The sequence below is a fragment of the Lampris incognitus genome, chromosome 15 (genome assembly GCF_029633865.1).
Source record: "Lampris incognitus isolate fLamInc1 chromosome 15, fLamInc1.hap2, whole genome shotgun sequence".
Taxonomy (NCBI): Eukaryota; Metazoa; Chordata; class Actinopteri; order Lampriformes; family Lampridae; genus Lampris; species Lampris incognitus.
Window position 1 is genome coordinate 24,046,556 of NC_079225.1, and position 21,238 is coordinate 24,067,793.

The 21,238-nt window shown below is 44.3% G+C and overlaps 1 protein-coding gene and 1 non-coding gene across 2 annotated transcripts; both read right to left on the reverse strand.

The window, feature by feature from the left end:
* Nucleotides 1-373: 373 nt before the first annotated feature.
* trnal-cag (transfer RNA leucine (anticodon CAG)) lies at nt 374-456 on the reverse strand. Its single transcript has one exon. It is a non-coding gene; the product is annotated as a tRNA-Leu (tRNA).
* Nucleotides 457-15,996: 15,540 nt separating this feature from the next.
* Nucleotides 15,997-19,915, reverse strand: sox7 (SRY-box transcription factor 7). The gene is made up of 2 exons (XM_056294311.1): nt 19,320-19,915; nt 15,997-18,059 (listed from the first exon to the last, which is right to left on the reverse strand). Exons 1-2 carry the CDS (start codon nt 19,552-19,554, stop codon nt 17,068-17,070), a joined length of 1,227 nt encoding a protein of 408 aa, XP_056150286.1. The 5' UTR covers nt 19,555-19,915; the 3' UTR covers nt 15,997-17,067.
* Nucleotides 19,916-21,238: the final 1,323 nt, after the last annotated feature.

Genomic DNA, 21,238 nt, shown 5'->3' on the forward strand with positions numbered 1-21,238 from the left:
TCTGAGGCGCTGAGGTGAATCAAATATTAACCGATGCAGCCGCATCATTCCGTGATTGGTCCGGGCACTCGGAGACATTGATAGATCGATTCTTGGGGGAAATCTTGGTAGCGATACGAGCGCTGATCGGCCGTAGCGTACAAATCCTAGTGGATTTGTGGTAAATATGAAAACGTGATTGCTGTCACTACCAAGAATAACCTCGACGTGCCATCGTTCTCATGATCTCTGATCATGTTTGGCAGTTTATTACAATCTACGCCTTTTCGCACAATGGAAAAGAATTAGGATGTGAAAGAGCAGGATAAGCGGTTAAGATAATGGATGGATGGATGGAAAAGAGTTAGTAGATAAACGTTTAGAAAAATGTGTATGTCAGAAGTGGGATTCGAACCCACGCCTCCAGGGGAGACTACGACCTGAACGTAGCGCCTTAGACCGCTCGGCCATCCTGACATACGCGTAACGCTTACGTTTAGTTATATGAATCATTACAAGCACGATGAGTCGTGTAATATTTGTTAGATTTTTCGATGTGAACTACAAAGCTACAACACAATCCGGTTTAATTTTGTAGTTCAAGCGCTCAAAAAAAAAACAACCATGTGCCTATTAGGCAACGGTGATTCCCCAGAGAAAGCCTTCCGGTCCGGCTGTAACACGCACAGTTTAAACCAGGGGTCTCCAACCTTTTTTCGTCTGAGAGCTATACTTTTACAAAATGAAAATGGCCAAGAGCTACTCGTGTTTTGTAACATTTATTCTCATAGCTTATTTCAACCCAAACAAAATGAATAAGCTTGTTTTGCCTGAACATTCACAAAATGTTGGTTTCCACAACTCACATTTTGTATTAAAACATCACAAAAAGTATTTAATTCACCTGCATGTGCGTTTTGTATTTCTGCCTGCATTTCTTTCTAGTCTGTCTCACACTATTAAATTAGAATATGAATGCTGTAAAAACAAAATGCAATTACAAATACACAGATATTATTACTTACTCACTTGTCATTTTGTTATATCTGTCCACATGTCACTGTATCACTTCACAAGAGTATTCACATGTACAGTTGTATGTGTGATGTGTATTCAGTCTTTTGTAGTTAGTGAGATGACTGGCACTGCATGGAGTCAACAAGAGAGATGTATGCTGGAGTGTATCCACTCAGGTTCACTCTTGTGGAGTCCTTTAAATGTTCATCTGTCAGTCTTGTTCTGAATTTTGATTTCATGACATTCATGTCAGAAAAGGCCGACTCACAGAGGTGTGTAGACCCAAACAAAGCAGACATTTTCAGAGCTGCTTGGTGAAGATTCTTATAGTTATCTGGCTCTACTAAGCTCCAGAAATGCTGAGAATGCTGTTGAGCCTTTAACTGCACATTATTTTGAAGGTTTATTACCTCAATTTCCATTTCTACAGGATCAACACAGAAAAGTTCAGCAATCTGTCCTGAAATTTCAATTATATCCACATCCATGGAGGGGTTGGCCATAAATGTCACACAGGGCGCAAATTTCTCAAAGTCACTGAATCTGTCTGCAAACTCCTTTCCAAGCCTTGACAAGAGGTCACAATACTTGGAAACCTTTAAAACGCTGGCTGCACCTGTGTGACTTTCCAACATCTTTGAGACACAGGGGAAGTGCTGAAACCTTTTGTTTTTCACTTGCTGAATGTACAGTGACAGTTTTGCACTGAACGCACTGACAGCACTGATCATATCAGATATGTTTTTATCTTTGCCTTGTAACTGTAGGTTCAGGTCATTAATTTTCTCAGTTACATCTGTCAGGAAAGCAAGATCAAGTAGCCACTCTGCATCAGATAATAGGGTGGTATCCTCCTCCCTCGTTTCCATAAATGCCTTGATTTCACCCAGCAAGGAAAGAAAGCGCTGTAGTATCTTACCCCGACTTAGCCATCTGACTTCAGTGTGGAGGAGGAGATCCCCATACTCCGCAGAGCATTCCTCCAGCAACAGCTTGAAGCTCCGGTGTTGCTTAGCCTTTGCTCGAATGGAGTTGATGATCTTAACAACAGGCGCCGTCACACGGTCAAATTCCATAACTTTTGCGCATATAGCCTGCTGGTGAATGATGCAGTGATAGTTCAGAAACTTTGGAAAGTCCGGGTCCGCTTTGCAGTGCGCAATAAATCCCGAGTGACGACCTGTCATAGCAGGGGCTCCATCAGTTGTTACAGACACCAGCTTTTCAATAGGGATCTTTTGTTCTACAAAGTATTCCTTCACTGCATGGTAAATATCAACTCCCCTGGTTGTGGTTTTCAGTGGAAGTAAGGTCAAAAACTCTTCTTTGGTGGAAAAGTCATCAAACACCATCCGAATGAAAACTACGCTTCAAAGACAACAGTCTCTGTTCACAAGACCAACGAAGAAGGCCAGAGCAGCAACGGAGGCTTCGTTTAAAGTGGCGCACGTCTTCGTCTTAACCAAGCACAGAAAGCCCTTCACCGATGGCGGGATTGTAAAGGAGGCTATGACTGCGGTGGCTGACACGTTATTCAGGGACAACAAAAGTAAGACAGAAATGTTGTCTGCTATTGCCGATGTACAACTTGGTGCTAATACTGTGGCAAGGAGAGCGTCTGCGCTGTCTGTGGATGTGGTAAAACAGCTGGACTCGGACACGTGCAAATGGTTTTCAATTCAGTATGATGAGTCTGTCGACTCCAGCGATGCAGCCCAGCTAGCTGTTTTCAGCTCCTTTACCTACACTGCTACCTGCAGGGAAGGCCCGTGAAAACTTGCTGTGGACTTTGGTGAAATGGCGCTCCACGTTACATCTTTTACCAACTGACACACTAGCTCCGCAGATCAGACACACACTTATCGTTCACATTCGTGAAACAAAACTGTTTCCCACTCTCCGTGAAAATGGTATGTTTTTAGCCTCTTATTGGTATGGGCAGCTGCCGCGGTCATGGTTGCTGTCCGTCTCACATCACCACTGACTCATCAAGCTTGACAGCAGCGCAACTGTTTGACTGACAACTAATTGGCAAATAATAATTTTGTGTAAGGAGGGGACCGGACACCTGTGAATTTGACTGGATATAAATGTAAGCAGGTTTTCCAAGTGACCAAACAAATTTGACTCATCAAGTTTTCAAATATATAGTCCGCGGTGGTGTAGCGGTCTAAGCGTCGGTCGGCTTTGTGTCGACGCAGTTGCCCGCTGGGGACCAGGGGTACGCGCCTCGGTCTTGTCTGATCCGACTATGGCCGGGTTCGATGAAGCAGCAATAATTGGCAGCGCTGTCTTCGGGAGGGGGGCGGAGTCGGCTTGTGTTCGTCATATAAAGCGTCTCTGGGTGTGTCGCAAAAAGCAGTGGTTCGGCTTGGAGTCGCCTTATCACGGAAGTGGCGAGGTGTCTCCTTCAAGACTGCCGGCCGGAAAGATGCAGTACGAGGGTGGGTGTTGGAACTAAAATAGCGACGATTGGCCACTAAATTGGGAGAAAAAGGGGAAAACAAATTAACCCTTCATTAACCCTTTGGCGAGCTACTTGAAAAGGGGCCGCGAGCTACCGGTAGCTCGCGAGCGACGTGTTGGAGACCCCCGGTTTAAACTGACGGGCCAGAGCCGAACCGAAACGGGGTACCAATCGAAAACGGCCGTTTGTTCTAGTGCCGTTTACAGACCTAAACCGGAAGCACCAAAACGGAGCTCATGTGTTTCTTAGATCATAACATGACTTTTGGCTTCGAATTATACTGAACCTCCAGAGGGTTGGCACTTTTTCATTGACGTGGCACGTCAATGAAATGGTTTTTCTAGTCTATAATGTATCATCAGGCCAGTGGAAATCACAGGTCACAATGTAAATGCTTGGCTATATGCACCAAAAACATTTCCATGAATAAAACATCAGTGCTCAGAATAACAAAAGCCACAGCAAATCGACACAATTTGAGGAGCCTAAACTGGTACATTTGTAAAAATGTTTATCACTGTAAAATGTTCTTTTCTTTCTCTCTCTCTCTCTCTCTCTCTCTCTCTCTCTCTCTCATTAATGAGTTTGAGTTACTCTGTGTCACTATAGAATTATTATCCTGATACTAAGCAGAAATTGGTCAGAATCCAAATGGCATTAGCTGGCATAGAGAGCCATAAACTATTCAAATTAATGTTATTTTAAAGCTTCCTATAGTACCAACTCCTTGGACAAGCTCCCTTTTCAAAATGCAAACTGTGTACTATTTTACAGCAACAATGTTTTCCCCAAACTAAAGTTAATACATGTTTATCATACTTATGTAACCCCTTTTTCACTGGCGGGCAATGCCAAGCACATTTAAACAAGACAAAAGCTAATGCTACCAGTTACTAAAGTGTTACAATACAACCCAATGGCGCAACAGGATCCTGAATTCTCAGCAGTGGAATGGTGAGCTGGCTGAACTTCCTGCGTACTAGTAGGCTAGTGCCACTAATGACAATATTAGTGATAAATGATAATAGAAATAATTAACCAATATAATAATCAATTTAGTAGTGCCTTGCCTCCACTGTCAAAATACTACACTTACCTAAGGCTAGTGAATGGTGTATCTTCCCAGAATTAAACAAACCCAAAGAGCTACCTGAAACCTAGGTTCAAGCTAGCTGTAGCTTTTAGCCTAAGTAGCGTTACAGACCAGTGTTAGTAGCACTAGCTGTGAATCGCACAGCTTAACACCCAATGAACAATAGCAATATGCTTAAATCGATAACAGATTATTGACATCGGTACATTAATTGAAATTATACAAGGTGTGACAACCGGTCACAATAAACAGGGCGAAAAGTATCAAAAGAACACAAAAATACCCGGCGCTTTCCGTTGGGGCCCATTGGTGCACATAAAACAGCTCTCTGAGCTGAGGGCAAGGCAGCAACCGCTACGATGCCCAGGCGACGAGATAAAAGTGTGTGTGTGTGTGTGTCAGTATAAATGCAATTTCAGGTTACACACAACCCATCGCTCCCTCGACCGGGAGGCTGTGTGCAGTCCAGAGGATGGAAGGCGTAGTGCTAGCCTAGCAGCTGGCAGGTGTCGGCTCCCCGTAAGCATCCTCAGCCGCAAGATGGCCACAGGTTGCAATGATCAGAAAAACCCTGGCGAAGATGGTGATCCTCCGATGGGCCCAGCACCGGAGAGTAGATCAAGCGAGTCCTCTTTGGACAGCAGACAGGTCCCAGGAATGGAGCAGAGCGGCTCACCTAGTTAGCTCACAGTCCAGCGCAGCCCGATGACTTCTTGCTAGCCTCCACAACTCAAGTCGGCTAACACATTAGCACTGGATGCTGAATCCACTTAGCTAGTGTAAACTACTAATAAGACACGTTAGTCCCTAGCTAACGGGTCTGACCCTTTAGCCGAGCGGTTGGTGATATCGCCTTGTGGTGCAGTACACCTCGTATCGAATCCCGCACCGGGCAAGAAAATAACCGGTTACATTGGTGGCAGCGGTGGGATCCGGAAGTGTGCAGATCCTCAGAAGTCTCTTCGTAGCGCGGGAATAACCAAGCGCGAGGGCGCGCTTCCGGGGAGGGTGACGATTGTAAACTACTAAGAAGACACGTCAGTCCCTAGCTAATGGGTCAGACCCTTTAGCCGAGCGGTTAGTGATGTCGCCTTGTGGTTCAGTACACCCCGTATCGTATCCCGCACCGGGCAAGAAAATAACCGGTTACACTAGCTAGTGGCTACACTGGCTATAGAGCATAGCCAAAATAATCGTAATACTAAAAAAAACAACCACACAAGCAAGCATATGACCGCGGGCCAATCGCAATACTCCTGAACTCAAATGCGGGCCTAGTACACGGGCTGTACCAGATATTTACACAATATCATTGGATGATAACAAAATTCAAATAAAAATACAAAGAGCAAATACATTTCATTAGTTCACATGTTTAGAAACTTATAAGAACATAGGAAATGCTTAAGACACAAAGCATGCTGGTAAATGAAGTACCACAAAGTATGTACACTAAGCAGTATGCTAAACAATACAATGTCATAACATATGCATTACAATAAACAGTATTATACTAGGCCTCTATTTACATCCTAGGGGCCTAGGTTTTAGAGGTCCTTACACTTAGAAGGGTTTAACTACTGATGCTGGACAATACCCTCTTAAAAATGTGGATTTGCTTTTGAGAACATGTTTGCTGGTGGCACAGTGAAAGTGCCAAGGGGAGCCTAAAAGTGAGGGTATAACAGTGAAGTTTTGGTATCCATGATTGCATTTACCATCTATGCCTTTTTATTGTAAAGCCCTATATAGTACATACACGTGGTGCATCGTAGAATATGTAGAACCCCACATTTGTAGGGAATTAGATGGGTATTTTCATTGTATTTTACACTTTACTTTTTTCTTTACCTGTACAGTTGACTGTCATGGCATTTGAATGGAGTATGAGGGCGCACCATGTGAATACGTGACTGCAAGCGCTTTATTTGCTTATCAGAATGTTCAACCATTACAGCTTTGAAGTGTTCCACCATCTGTCATAAACATAGGCCTATATAGCTCATATCCTGTTTTGTACCTGTCAACATGGTGCTTAAGTTGAAGTGTCTAAACTCGGGGGACAACTCTGTGAGTCATTTCCATCTGTCATTTCCAACATTTTTTGATGTGAAGTCTTTAAGGAAATGAGACTGAGCATCCAGCAGGAAGGGATTCCTTCAAGCTCAGACATCAACAACATCCCGAATATCACACCCATACATTATGCGAGGTGGGTGGTGGGAGTGAGCGTGGAAATAATGCCATAGCGACCTACTGTCAAGGGCACCCATTAGAATACCCAGACAGTCTGAGGGTAAACACGGCACTTCAAGGCAACGGAAATGCTGCATATGTCACCGATGACGTGTTTCATCTCAAAATGAGCACCTGTGAAGAAGATTTGTTGTTCTCCTGTGTAGGAACTTGCATCATTCTACGGTGGTCATGAATTTTACACTTCCAGTGTTTTGGCAATTAGATGATGCTAATGGGAGACCAAAAATAGATGGAAAATAAAGAGATAATGCCATCAAATATTTGATGAGTCCTCTGGCTAGAAATCCGAATTTATTCTTACATGATTGGCATGTTTGAGAAATTACAGACTGCTTTGACTACCACTACTACTTGCAAGAAGAATATTGTAGATTCTTGTGAATTCTTGGTTTTTCTATTCCAATTTTAGAAAGAAGGCATATGAAAACTCACAAGATAGCAGTGCCATGAAGGCAATGAATGAATTGAATTTGAGAACGAGAAAGAATGAATCGAGAAAAGATGGAGAAAAGAAGCGAGTGAACAGCATTAGTTCTAGACTGGATTTGAATGAGCCGGGTAAGCAAGCGTGGGTCAATATAAGGGGAAACACTTAATTCAACAACAGTGAACGAAATCATATCGTACAAACTTAGGTCACGTCCTTAAGGTGGCTCTCTAGGACAGGGGGAGTTTGAGGAGATTTTTTTTAGGGGTTATCTCATTTGAACGACTTGATGCTGTTGGACTATGATATTGTAGCGAATTCGGGGGGCAGTCTGGGAGACCATCGCCACAGCCGGGACGTGAACCCGTGTCTCCCACTCCGCAAGCAGCAACGTTAACCAGTCGACTAAGGTTAACGTTGTCGCTTGCGGAGTGGGAGACACGGGTTCGCGTCCCGGCTGTGGCGATGGTCTCCCAGACTGCCCCCCGAATTCGCTACACTATTTAGACCAGGGGTTTTCAAAGTGTGAGGCGCACCTCCCCTGGGGGGCGCCAGAGAGCTTCAGGGGAGGCGCAGCGTGAGAAAAAAAACGTGAAGAAAAAGTAACCGTAAACATCTAGCTAAATTTAGTTAACTTCAGCAAAATGGATCGATTTTTAGTAACATCACCTACAGTGAGAAAGGAGACAGCGTCTGGGGCAAGCAGAAAACGGAGTAAGTATGCCATGATTATTTAAAGTTTGGATTTTCATGGATTGGTCCTGATGACGCCCTACTGCCGCAGTGTGCTATCTGCAAAGAGATGCTAACTAACGGCAGTATGAGACCGTGTAAACTCCGGCGTCATATTGATACGAAACACCCAAGTTTGGTGACCAAGCCACAGGAGTTTTTTGATAGGAAGCTAAAAGAATGGCGGTCACAGAAGAAAGTCATTGACACATTTAGCACTGTAAATACCAAGGCAACCCAAGCATCACACGGAGTGGTGTTGCGCATAGCTAAGGCAGGTAAACCCCACTTTAAAACATAAAGATAAAGATAAAGATGTTTGAAAAGATGTTTAAAACATTTGAAAATGTTTGAAAAAGATGTTTAAAATGTTTAAAAATATGTTTAAAAGATAAAGATGTTTAAAAAATTTTGAAAAGATGTTTAAAAAAATAAAAGATCATCTTCAAAGATATATCATTTATTGTTGAAACCCGTTTTTACACCTAAGTGGAACCTACATTATAGCAACAACAATAATAGTAATAATAGCAATAATAATTGGGGGGGCGCAGCTGTTTTTTATGTTCTCTGAGGGGAGGCTCACTTTCCCTACACTTTGAAAACCCCTGATTTAGACGCAAGCCAGACTGTCTAGAACAGTCACAGCTAGCGTAACACTGTGCCATAAATCCCTCCAGCGAGTTCTGGGTCTACCCCGGGGTCTCCTCCCAGTTGGACATGCCCGGTAAACCTCCAAAGGAAGACGCCCAGGAGGCATCCTAATCAGATGCCCGAACCACCTCAACTGGCTCCTTTCGACGCGAGGGAGCAGCGGCTCTGCTCCGAGCTCCCTCCGGATGTCCGAGCTCCTCACCCCATCTCTAAGGCTGAGCCCAGACACCCTATGGAGGAAACTCATTTCAGCCACTTGTATCCGCGATCTCACCCTTTCGGTCACTACCAATAGGTGAGGGTTGGAACGAAGGCTGACTGATAAATTGAGAGCTTTGCCTTCCGGCTCAGCTCCTTCTTCACCACAACAGTCCGGTACAACGTCCGCATTACTGCTGATGCTGCACCAATCCGCCTGTCAATCTCCCGCTCCATCCTACCCTCACTCGTGACCCTAAGGAACGAACTGCCCATTTTCAAACAAGATACTATTTTTTTCAAACGAGATACGAAGTCGTTCAAACGAGATACCAAGTTGCTCAAAGAAGAGATTAAGTCGTTCAAATGAGATACCCCCCCATAAAAAAACAAAAACAAATCCTCCTCAATTTTCCCCCCTATGTTCTTCAGAGCCTCTGTAGCTCCTCGCTCTGTGAATAATGCAGTCCTTTTTAGGTTACTGTTAACCCAATGCTGAGTCACGGATTTGTCGGGAATACTCATCATGTGAGGGTAGCCTATTGTAGCCTACGACGTGTCAGCTGAATCAAAATACATGTAGTAAAGTCAATGGGTGGAAATATTAGAGCCCAATGCTTAGGAAATCACTGACATATATGCATGAACTGGGACTATTGATTTTAAGGATGTGTATTTTTTTACCCCTACAACAACATAACAAAAGAAAACAACGCCAGTAATGCCTTGTCTTTGCTGGTCAGCTGCTGCTTCCCTGCCTGTGCTTCCTGCACCTGTGTTTTATGACTTTACTGTATTATTATTGATGTATTTTGTGTTTTTCACCTTTTTTAGACCCTTTTCCATTTCCTCTCAAGTGGCTCTTGCCGCTTGCAAGGCCACCATTGTAAAGAAGAATTTGTTCGTAATGACTTGCCTTGGTAAAATTAGAAGAAGAAAAAAACCATCAAAATAGTATAAGTCGTTACTAAAAACAGCTTCACAAAGGCAGAAAAAGAGGGTTAAGTAAAATTTACAAGTGGGGGGATAAAAGCAAATGTATTTTAAAGGTTTTGTTGAGGGATTTAGTAGATAATGTTGATTTATGTCCACACAAACATGATTAAATCTTTAAAAAAAAAGTCTTTTTTGCTTTCTATCCGCACACTAAATTGGCATTTTCGACCATTTGAAGGAAAAAAAAAGTATTTTCAGAAATGCTCCCCTGAGTGGATGAATTTGAAAACGGCGGTGTCGCGTTGTAGTGTGTCAGCCTGCAGACAGCAAGTCACTCGGAAGTCTGGAAGCCCTGATGTCAAGCGCTCAGTCCCCTCTTCTTTACAGTCTAGACTCTGGTCTATGAGTGCAATTACATGTCCGGCCAAGTAGTTAACAAAAACAAATAAAGTCCATCATTGTAGTTTGACTGATCTTTTGTTAAAACATAAGAAACTTGTATTTTATTTGGTTATCTGGAAACCAGTCACTGGGCAGCATGGTGGCTTCCTATGTCTACCTTCCACAGTAACTGTTAAAAGGGGCTCTTTTAGCTAAACTTATAACATCACTCATCAGAATCATTAGTGTGTCTGCTTTTCAGGATGCACAGTGAGTAAACTCTGTGGCACAGGATGATGTGGCCAGAGCCATGTTGGGAATATGTAGACCCACTAAAAGGGAAAAGAGGAGGGATGACTCAGGATCAAAGCCATTAGCTGATGGTCCAGTCGACTAATAGTTTCCAAACTCCTTGAACGTCTGGACATGATGTTGGCGATATTAGCCAACTTTTTACATAGGCTGTAACCACCTCACAGGAATGCCTTTGGTTTAATTTGGATCTTCTGACATCTGACATCTTCTGTGGCTGTAGAGCCATACTTGAAATTATAGCCACGACAGTTACACTGTATCCCTCTGCTGTGGTGAACCTTGGCCCACCAGATGGGTGTGTGTGTGTGTGTGTGTGTGTGTGTGTGTGTGTGCGCTTATATATATATATATATATATATATATATATATATACACATATATACATACATACATACATACATACATATATAGTTTTTTTTTCAGAAACCATCAATAGTCTTAATATATGATTGCTTATGGCATGAAACAGGCTTGTACTGTCTCGTAAAGAATTTACTTGGCTCTACTTGCTTGACTTGATATATATATATACACCCATTGAGTCAAGTAAATTCTTTCTGAGACAGTACAAGCCTATTTCATGCCATAAGCAATAGCTGATGGTTGCTTAAGGCATGGAACAGGCTTGTACTGTCTCATAAAGAATTCACTTGACTGACTGGATTATTTTGCTCCTTATTTGTTGAGCACTTTCCCTACCGTTAAGTGTTTTTTTAACAAGGTTACATATATATATATATACATATACACACATACACACACACATACATATATACATATACACACACGTGTGTGTGTGTGTGTGTGTGTGTGTGTGTGTGTGTGTGTGTGTGTGTGTGTGTGTGAACTTTGTGTTGTACTGCTGTGGGCTGGGGGAAATGGCATTTCGTTTCATTTCATGTACGCAAGTGCATGAAGTGAAATGACAAATAAAGTGTTCCTGATTCCTCACACACACACACACACACACACACACACACACACACATATATATATATATAACTTTGTTAAAACAAACACTCGACAATAGGAAAAGTGCTCAACAAATAAGGAGCAAAATAATCCAGTGATTCAAGTAAATTCTTTATGAGACAGTACAAGTCTGTTTCATGCCCAGCTGTCTATATATAGTATGTGTGTGTGTGTGTGTGTGTGTATATATATATATAGATAGATAGATAGATAGATAGATAGATAGATAGATATATATAGAGAGAGAGAGAGATTTCATAGTAATTTAGTCATAAATTCGGCAATTTTACCACTATATTGAAACATACAAAATATGTCGTACTTGTTAAAGTTATTCCCATAATACAAGGTCACACAGGGAACAGATGAGGATGTTCTATCTCTTAAATGGAACAACCACATTGCAATTAGGAAGCACAATAGGAACATCCTCCTCCACATTGAGGTGAAGAGTAACATCACCCATGGGAGAATCTGCAGCACTCAAAAACAAGCTAGATAGCTCTGCAGTATACACGGAGACCAGCTCAACAAGCCATGCACTTTAAACAAGTTGAATGCAGGCCATGCTTTTAAAAATAGGACATGCGCTACAATGTTGCATCATTTGTCTCGAGAATAACGAATCTCAGTTGAAAAGTCGTGTTCTAAAATCTCTCATACGTGTTTATATCCTTTGCTTTTTACAGTGTACAACATTTTGTCCATAAAATTAGCAACGTTTTATTAGCATCCCACCAGCATATAATTTGTGTCTTTTAATTTAAAGATTTCCCAACATAACTCTTGCAAGGAATGAGATAGGCTCGCATTAAATACCAAAATGGTATGGTACTTTCAGGACAAAGCAAGCCTCCAAATCCTTTGTTTTGTCATTTTGCACACATTGCAGTAGAGCACGGGCAACACTGCCAGACTTGATTTTGTAATCAAGCCACTCTTATTGGTAAATGGAAATCTAGCCTTCTCCTTCCCTGGGCTGGCAGACTTCTGCTGGACTCTCTCTATGTTTTTGCTGGTTGCCTGTATCTGCTTAGAACAGGTGCCGGATCCCGCTCAGCTGCAGCATTCATAGCGCAGGTACAGGTGGGAGGCCCTTGGCTGCTCATACAGTCCCCCAAGTTTTCCAGGGGTCCCCATCTGTGTCCCCGCACATCCTCTGCCACATGGCACTTGTCCCTCGCCGAGTCTGGTCCATTCTTCGTCCGGCAACGTACACGCCTGCCTGCCACCGCACACTGTGCCTGTTGTTGTGCCACAATGAGATGGAGAATAGCTGCACCCATAATCCCTTGCTTTGAGATGTGGGGGTTTGTTTTCTCTCTCTCTCTTTCCTCATTTGGCCAGATTTGAGGCCAAGTACAAATTGTAAACAGGTTATTATGCTGCTGTAACATACTCCAACTGGAAATACACTCCGTATTTACTTATGTAAGTGTACCTTTGTCCCACAGGTAGAGAAGTTTTAATGGTGTTAAGTTGCTGGGCATTGCAAAGAAAAAAAAAGAAAGAGGCTGTAGCCTTTTCCTCAACTTGGTCAGAAGAATCATTTCTCTATTAATCTTTAAGTTGCAATATAATCCAAAATATTAACAATAGCTAGCATATTATGCTTAAAACTTATTAACCTGTCCTCTTATGTAGCTTTAAAGGGCAATCCTGGCCCATTACCGCACCGGACATGGATTTGCCTTAGTCACGTAGTCCAAATTAGCCACTTCCTCCCAACCTACAGTTAATAAGAAAAGCATGTCATGTATTTCACAAATTGCCAGCCCCGAAGCGTGACATGATTAGATGCTCTCTCATTGTCCATGCAACACGGCACTGACCAGACAGTCAGCCTCCTTCGCCCCTGCAGAAGACATAATATTTAAAGCGATCACTGCTCACCTCAGGCCCAACATGCAGCTAATACTTTACACAGCTGTGCAAGCCACACACACACACACACACACACACACACACACACACACACACACACACACACACACACACACACACACACACACACACACATGCACACACACACACTGGTCCCCATGTTGCTAGTTTAACGCTTGGCGTTGAGTTGGACGGTTGAGTTGTTTGTTTGCCCACGGATGTGACATGACGGCAGAGAGGGAAACGGGAAACATAACAGACTACCTGACAGCCTCATTCCACAGGCCTGACCTGAGACTGGAACTGGGCCAGCCGGCAATCAGAGAGAAATAACAAGAGGGGTCTCCCGTTTGTTTGTTCAGCTTATGTCCTCATAATCACAAATACTGTAAATCTTACCATTCTGCGACTTAGCATTAGGCTAATTTTGCGGAGTATGAGATATTATGCAGATGACATGATGAAAACTTCTGGAGAGAGGGGTCTTGAGGATTATGAGGCTTTCTCTGAATGAAGTATGATGTTTACGGCGTTGCACAGTGGCATTGCACGGTAGTTCGTTGACACATCGTTTTTTTTTCTACCTTCGTTTCCTCTCGTGTTGATTTATGGCATCTTGTGCTGAAACAGCAGCCAATTCTGGTGCCAGTTTTTAGCCGAGCACTCTCGGTAAAGGTTAGGGTAAGGACGAGTCCGTTTTCAGGGAGGAAGGGAACGGGCCTGAAAAGTTGAGCGTTTTGCCCTCGTTTTCTGAAAATGTAAAAACCATAGGCTCAACAAATCTTGTCGAGTGTTTGTTTGGGATATTTGTTGATTAATTTGAATATACGTTATGATGGATATCTTAGCCTGACACTTAAATGATTTGGCTTGCTTTCATGAGAGGAGTGATTAACTTGCAATATTCTTTTATCCTAGCCTCTTCTTTTCTACTGCCATGTGAAAGTGCTTCTCAAGGTTTTTTGCAAACACAATACAGTAATAAAAGCAAAGCATTAGGAAGATATGGGGGGGAAACAATCCGGTTGCAGCTTTGTGTGGTATTGTATGTCTCAAGAATGCAAACTATTGTGTGATACCTCAGTGACTAGTATCCCGGTGTGCACTTCTCTGAATCTTAAGTATGGATGCTTTGTCGACGGTGGAGTTTTTGTCCTTGTCCGTGTGACAATGCCCTTCCTGCGGGTGGTGGGGGTGATTGTTGAGACATGGCAGGGAGTCTTTACCATGGGAGTCTGCTGTAGGACCCTGACCTGACCTTCATGACTCTGGGGCTGATGCTTTATCGAAGGGCCCTTCCTTAGCCTTCATGCCTGGGGCTCACCAAGCGTCTGGCCCCAACATCCGAAATATGGCCGCACTCACACAGACCCTCCACAGAGTTATGGAAGCCTACAGGCACAAAGGGTAATGATCTAACCCTGCAGAAATGAGAACAGCATTGCCCAGCTGCAACCCCTCGGCATATGATGAATGTCGTCATTGCGGTCAATTTAATCACAGAAAGTGTAATGTTGTGAGGGTGGATCTGAAACACGCTTTCATAGTTGAGTGTGAAGAATGAGGAGGGTCGGATTTGAAATCCATATGCTTGTCGCTAAGAGTTGTTATTTCGGTCTGTTTTCTCGGTGTATTTACTGTCTCGTGCGTATTTTGTGTGTGTGTGTGTGTGTGTGTGTGTGTGTGTGTGTGTGTGTGTGTGTGTGTGTGTGTGTGTGTGTGTGTGTTTGTGTGGGTGGTCAAGGTACATGGGGTCAGTTCGTCAAAGCCTCCCCCAAAAAAGTGGTGGACGGGTAAGTAAGATGCTAATCAGCAAGGCAGTGTTTCCTCCCGCTAGCCGACCAGCAGGTTCCCTTCCCTCTCTCCGGCTCTTTAATGCGAGGCCCAGCCAGGCCCAAACATCCTGACGGAGAGAGGCTTTTCCCTTATCAGTCAGGAAACACCGCTCCTCCGCCACATCCTCTTTACAAGAAGAGCGACTCAACCGTTCCCAAAAAATGCAGGAAGACCAGCCAGACTCCAGGATTTGTCAAAAGCCCCCTGAATTCCTTTTATCGAAAAAGAAAAATTCAAGAGAAGAGAGTGGGGTGAGAGGGGAGGAGCAGAAAGGGAGGGGAGGGGGAGAGAGGAGAAAAATGAGGAGCGCGTAAAACAGTCAACGAGACCCCAGGATTTATTTATTTATTTCGCACAGATTACGAAAGGTCTGCATCAGCAAGATAGACCATGGGGTGAGGTGGGGTGGGGTTGGGGGATGGGGGTGGTGGTGAGGAGGAGGAGGGGGGGGGCTCTAAGAATGGCACCCAGAATAAGACTCCGGGAAAACAAAGGGCGGTTGAGATGGAGGCGGGTGGCGATGGCCGTGCCTGTTTTACACTAATCCTCCAAACCGAGATGAAATGAAAGCGAGACGAGAGGAATGGAAAAAGGAGGATGGAGGGTGGAGAGGACGAGAAGGGAGTGGGTGTCAATAAGGGCCACGAGCTGTAATGAGGGTGACAAGACAGCAAAATAGAAGAACAGCCAGTGGTGACACATTTAAATAGTTGGGGGGGGGGGACAAGTCAAATATGGTAGCAACTTTTCAAGGCGGAACCCAAAACGAAAGACGAACCCGGAACCCCCCCCCCCTTACATATTACAAATGCATGCCCTTTAATAACTATTACCCAGGAGACGTCCTCTTGTTTTCATCTTTATTCATGAAATTTGATAATGATTGTACTGATTAGTTTCAAGGTACGAGCACATGTAAAACTGGGGGAAATTTCGCCTTCATCTGTTACTGCACAATGCTGACAAGTGTATAAATTAAGAACACTGCAACACAGGTATAATAATGAAATGATAGAGAGAGGATTTTTATTCTGTGGCGTGTAACATGTGGTCGGCCGGCGCCTGCAGGGACGCCTTCTCAAAGTGGCAATCACATCAATTATAAAAGTGGAACTTTATTTTAAATTAATTGTCTCTCACAAACCTAAATCAGCATACAATTAGATAGTTATTATTATTTTCATCGTAAAGGTTATGATTATATATTATTAAGTACTTGAGAAGAAGTATAGATGCCCTTTTTTTTCTTCATTATACACCATTTTTGCTGGGGAGACTTGCATAAGAAGTGTCCGGCTAATCCTCATTTAATTACAAACTACTGAGGTAAGACTCCCACCGAATGAGAGCAGGAACAAAGAATACAAACATTCAAAATGGGAAGAATCGATAATAGCATTACAATTGGCATAATGCGAGACATCAAAATACTTAAATTAGCTTCTCGGGAGCATCTGTACATGCCTCAGTGGCAACGATGAGCAAAGACATTTACAAGTGGACGTTGAGTCCATGCAATTGTTCTGGTTTGGAAACTTCATTTGGAGGTGACATACTATATATATATAGTGTTCTGTGTGTGCATCCCTGAGGTGTCCATATCCCTCTCTTTTTACTCCTCCAAATCCCATTTGTTCTTCCCTTGGCGCCAAACAATCATATTGCTCTGTAACTGGATCAGGTTTTGATTGCTGGAGGATGAATTTGCACATGAACGTGCCAATCGGGGGAGTCAATGCTAAAGTTTCCCTGTTTACAGTAAAGGTGTAAAGGCTACAAAAGGGAGTAAAAGAGATGTTTCCCCGGTCAGCACTCAAGAGCAACTTCATCCCAAACACAACTTGACCCAACCCTTTGTTGTCTCTGGTCGGTCAGTCACAGGTGTATTGGGTGCCGTTACCTACGTAGGGGAACAGCTTACGAGATGCCATAGTTGTTGTAGTAGGCTGCCGTGGCGTCCGCGAGCACGGAGATGAGGCTGGTTTCCGTGGTGCTACTGGGACAAGTGGTGGTGGAAGCAGAGGCAGCCGTTGCCACCTGGATGTGTCCTGCAACAGTCATGCTCCCACCTTGCTCAGGGTGGAACCCGGTCCCGGTGGAGTTTAGATACTGGTCAAACTCGTTGCGGTCCACCTCACCCAGAAGCTCAGCTTGACTCAGTTGGTCCAGGGTCTCCAGGTGACCCTGTGTTTCTGGTGGGGGGGACAGTTGACCCAGATGACCCTGATGGAGCCCATGGTGAACCTGGGAGAAAGATGAGGTGCTGTAGTAGGGCAACGGTGGACCAGAGATCAGTCCACCGCCGCCGCCTGTTTGGGACATGTGGGAGATGTGGCCCAGGTGTGCGGCCCCACAGTGGAGCTGCGTCTGGGTGTAGTCAGCGTGGTACGGGGGTGGGCTCCCCATGTGCGTCTGAGTTGGACGGTGCTCATCTTGACAGGAGACCGAGGAGGTGCAGGAGGCAGGGGTACCACCAGACGTTGAGTAATAAGTGGAGGTCACGTGCTCATGGTCCATGGCATCTAAGGGGGACATCTCAGGAGGAGTAGGCAGACCATAAGGGTACGTGTCAAAGCTGCTGCTGGAGCTGGCGGGGTCTCTGAAGGATCTGACGCTAGGCAGGGCAGGGCTGGAGGTGGAGAACCCACCGCTGACATTGTTAGGGCTGCCCTCGTCCTTTTCAAGTGGGTGACAGAGGGCACGGTGGTCAGGGAGAGCATTCTGATCAGGACCCATCCCGCTCAGGAGGAAACCGGGGTCCACACGCTTGCAGATACGCTTCAGCTGCTTCTTCCGGCGAGGCCGGTATTTGTAGTTGGGGTAGTCCTGCATGTGCTGCACCCGAAGTCTCTCAGCTTCCTCTACATAGGGCCTCTTCTGAGGGGGAGTCAGGGCCTTCCATGACTTGCCTGCATAAACAGGAGATGGGAGAATTTAAACTTAAAGAGAAGAGTTTAAATCCTAGGCGAGACACCTCAGATTTGTGTTTATTTTGTCATCATATATGTTCTTTCCTTGATGTCTATACACTGTGTTGAAAGGATTGAGTGCGTGTCATCCCACTTAAACAACTCGGAGAAATTTCTTGCTCGGAACATGGGGGGGGGTTAATAACCATTATCTAAAAGTTTTATTATTTCTGATATTTGTTGGGAGTTAATACATCATTATTTGTCAACCCATTCAGTTGCATCTAATTAATATGATTGAACTATAACGAAGTTACAAAACATTCTGTAAGCCTACGCGAATCAACTACACAAAAAGGCACAAAAAGAGGGGGAATTTAAATATTAGGGGGAGGCATCAATTTAGTTATGACTATATTTTAGTGCGATTTTATTTTAGCGGAAGTTAGAAATGAAATATCAGTAGAGAGGTTTCCTCCAGGCACCCATTTTATAGCGCCAGCCAGGAAAGGTTACAAACAATAACAACAACAATACCTGAGTGCAGAATAGGACGCACTTCCCTGCCTAATCTCTGCACGCGCCGCTAATCTCGAACTGGCAAAAACGTCGCGCGACGCCGCCAATTTGAACCTTAATCCAAATCTTTTTGTTTGTTTGTTTGTTTTTTGTTTTTTTGGCCCGACGACACATTTCTATCTTCTTTTTTTTTCGTGTGTAATAAATGTTATACTATACGATTTAAATGAAATTCAGGCTACTGATTATTTAATATTTCGTGGGGATTCATCATGATAATCCTAATATTAAAACAAATCTGCACTATTATTTTTTTTTTTTTTTTTAGAAATATTAGATAATTTGTGTGGTCGAATAAACCAAATATGACTGACCAAATAAAAATGAAACTTTGGGGGGGGGGCACGTTATTTTCGCGTTATTGTAGCGGCATGTTACGCGATGGGATTTTAATTTCGTAGATCTGCCGCAGTTTGGTGCAATTTATATAAATATATATTTTTAAAGTTTTTTTAAAAGTACTATTTAGGGTGTAATTTAAGAAAAAATACAAAAACAGTTTTGGGGCTCAGCCAAGGCCTCTGGGGGGGGGATGCCGGCGTTTGATTTTGTTTTTAATAGTAGCCTAATAACAATAAGAAAAAGATATTAGCCATAATGATAATCGCGATAATAACAACAACAACAACGACTTCGTATTCATCGACCCGCGACGTGTTGACTGTGTAACTGTTCTCTCACCCAACATCTTGCTGAGCTCGGCGTTGTGCAGGTCGGGGTTCTGGACGGCCAGCCGCTTGCGCTCGTCCTTGGCCCACACCATGAAGGCGTTCATGGGCCGCCGGATGCGCGGCTCCGACGCCTTGTCCACAGGTGTCCTGCTGTGGGAGCCGTGGCCGTCGGGCACGTCCCCACCTCCCGCGGAGCACTCGAAGGACTCCGGCCACGACGAGTACGCGCTGATCAGGGCGGCCATCGGTCTGCGCGCTCTCTCTCGCTCCCCTCTTTCTGTATCTCTCACTGTCTCTCTCCCCCCCCCTCTCTCTCTCTCTCTCTCTCTCGCGCTCTCGCTCTCCTCCCAACTTCAGGATGCGCCTTCTCACTTCTCCTTCGCGAACAAGTTGGTTGTCTCTAATTGGATCCCTCTCTGGACGCGCTGTAATGACGAGCGATGTCAAAACGAAAAACGCAGCTCTGGATGAAGTGATGATAGAAAGAAGAATAAAAAGAAAGGAAAAAAAGAAGAGAAATCCCGTGGTTTGGCAGGCTACACGCGGTGAAGTGGAGGAGCTGCTGTCACTGTGGGTTAGACATGGGGTGCGATGCTCACGCAGGGAGTCGTGATTCACTCTTTCCTGCTGGATGGGGGGAGCGCTTTATATTTGAGGAGCAGCTTCCAGGAGAAGCCCCGGAGGACTCTCAGCTCCTCCTCGATTGCAACTTGAGCCCCGTGAAAAAAGGAAGAGGGAGAGGGCAACATTTCAACACCATTAGCCACTAAAAACGCTTTGGCACAACAAAACATCACTTCCAACAGTGAGATGTGTAACTCCGTTTCATTTTGGAAGCTATGGAGACGCTCCGGCTCGTCATGCGCCACTCAGCTCGTGGGGAAATTGGTTTTGTGTTTCCCTCATTAGAAAAAAAAGAGGGGGGGGGATTTCTGCATGATAGTGGATTCAGTAGGATGAAGGTTCGACCCGCAACAAAGCGGCAATGTTTTATTCAAAGTGCTGGAGAAAGCCCCCTTGCTATCTTTAGACCCCCCCCAGTCCACTCCTGGTGACACAGAGACGTCAGGTGTGTAAAGGTAGACCTCACCTGAGGTTCTTCCTGCACAGACCCTTTTTCCTGCTCTAACCCTAACCCTAACCCAACCTGTTCTGCAGTGTTTACTGCAAAACCGCTCTGACGTTGGGTTGCCAAACCCAAGAGGCAACTCCGCATTGCCTCACAACTTTGAACACACAAAAAAAAACCTGACACTCCTTATGTAAACCCCAGGTTTGCGTCAAAGTACCGATTCCAGCACAAGTTCCCTTAAGGAGATGGCTGCAAAGGCTTTTAATGGATGCCGAATGATGATACAGCAGGGCTGTCATCTCACCAAATCAAACTTCTTGTCCTAACACCTTCCTTCCCCAAACTTCTTGGTGTCCAGGTGAGATTTTACACATTTCTGAGCAAATGTGGGTGAGAAGGGAGATAATCACTGAGTGCAAACAACACTGCCACAAATCAGTTCCCTTCTGTGGCCAGGGACGGGTGCATATCTAGCACAGTAGTTCCTGTTGACAGGATACTCTTGGGCTGCGGCCATGGAGTAGCTCACACACAAGAGAGTGTGTAGTCGCGCGCACGCACACACACACACACACACACACACACACACACACACACACACACACACACACACATCCTGCAAATGTACAATCGTACACTCCTAAAATACTGATTAGGAGCTCAGCAATGTCTCTTCATTTTATAATAGTAATGAGGTATTAGGTCAAAATCCTGTTTACGTTTTTAATTAACTCTTATTGCATTGCTGACCTCTGGTTTTGATACCTGCAGCAAGCTCTTTCACAATTACCCTTCAGCCCGATGGTGTGTATATTTACCCCGATATTAGTCTAAAGGCATTGTGTTACACATCTGTT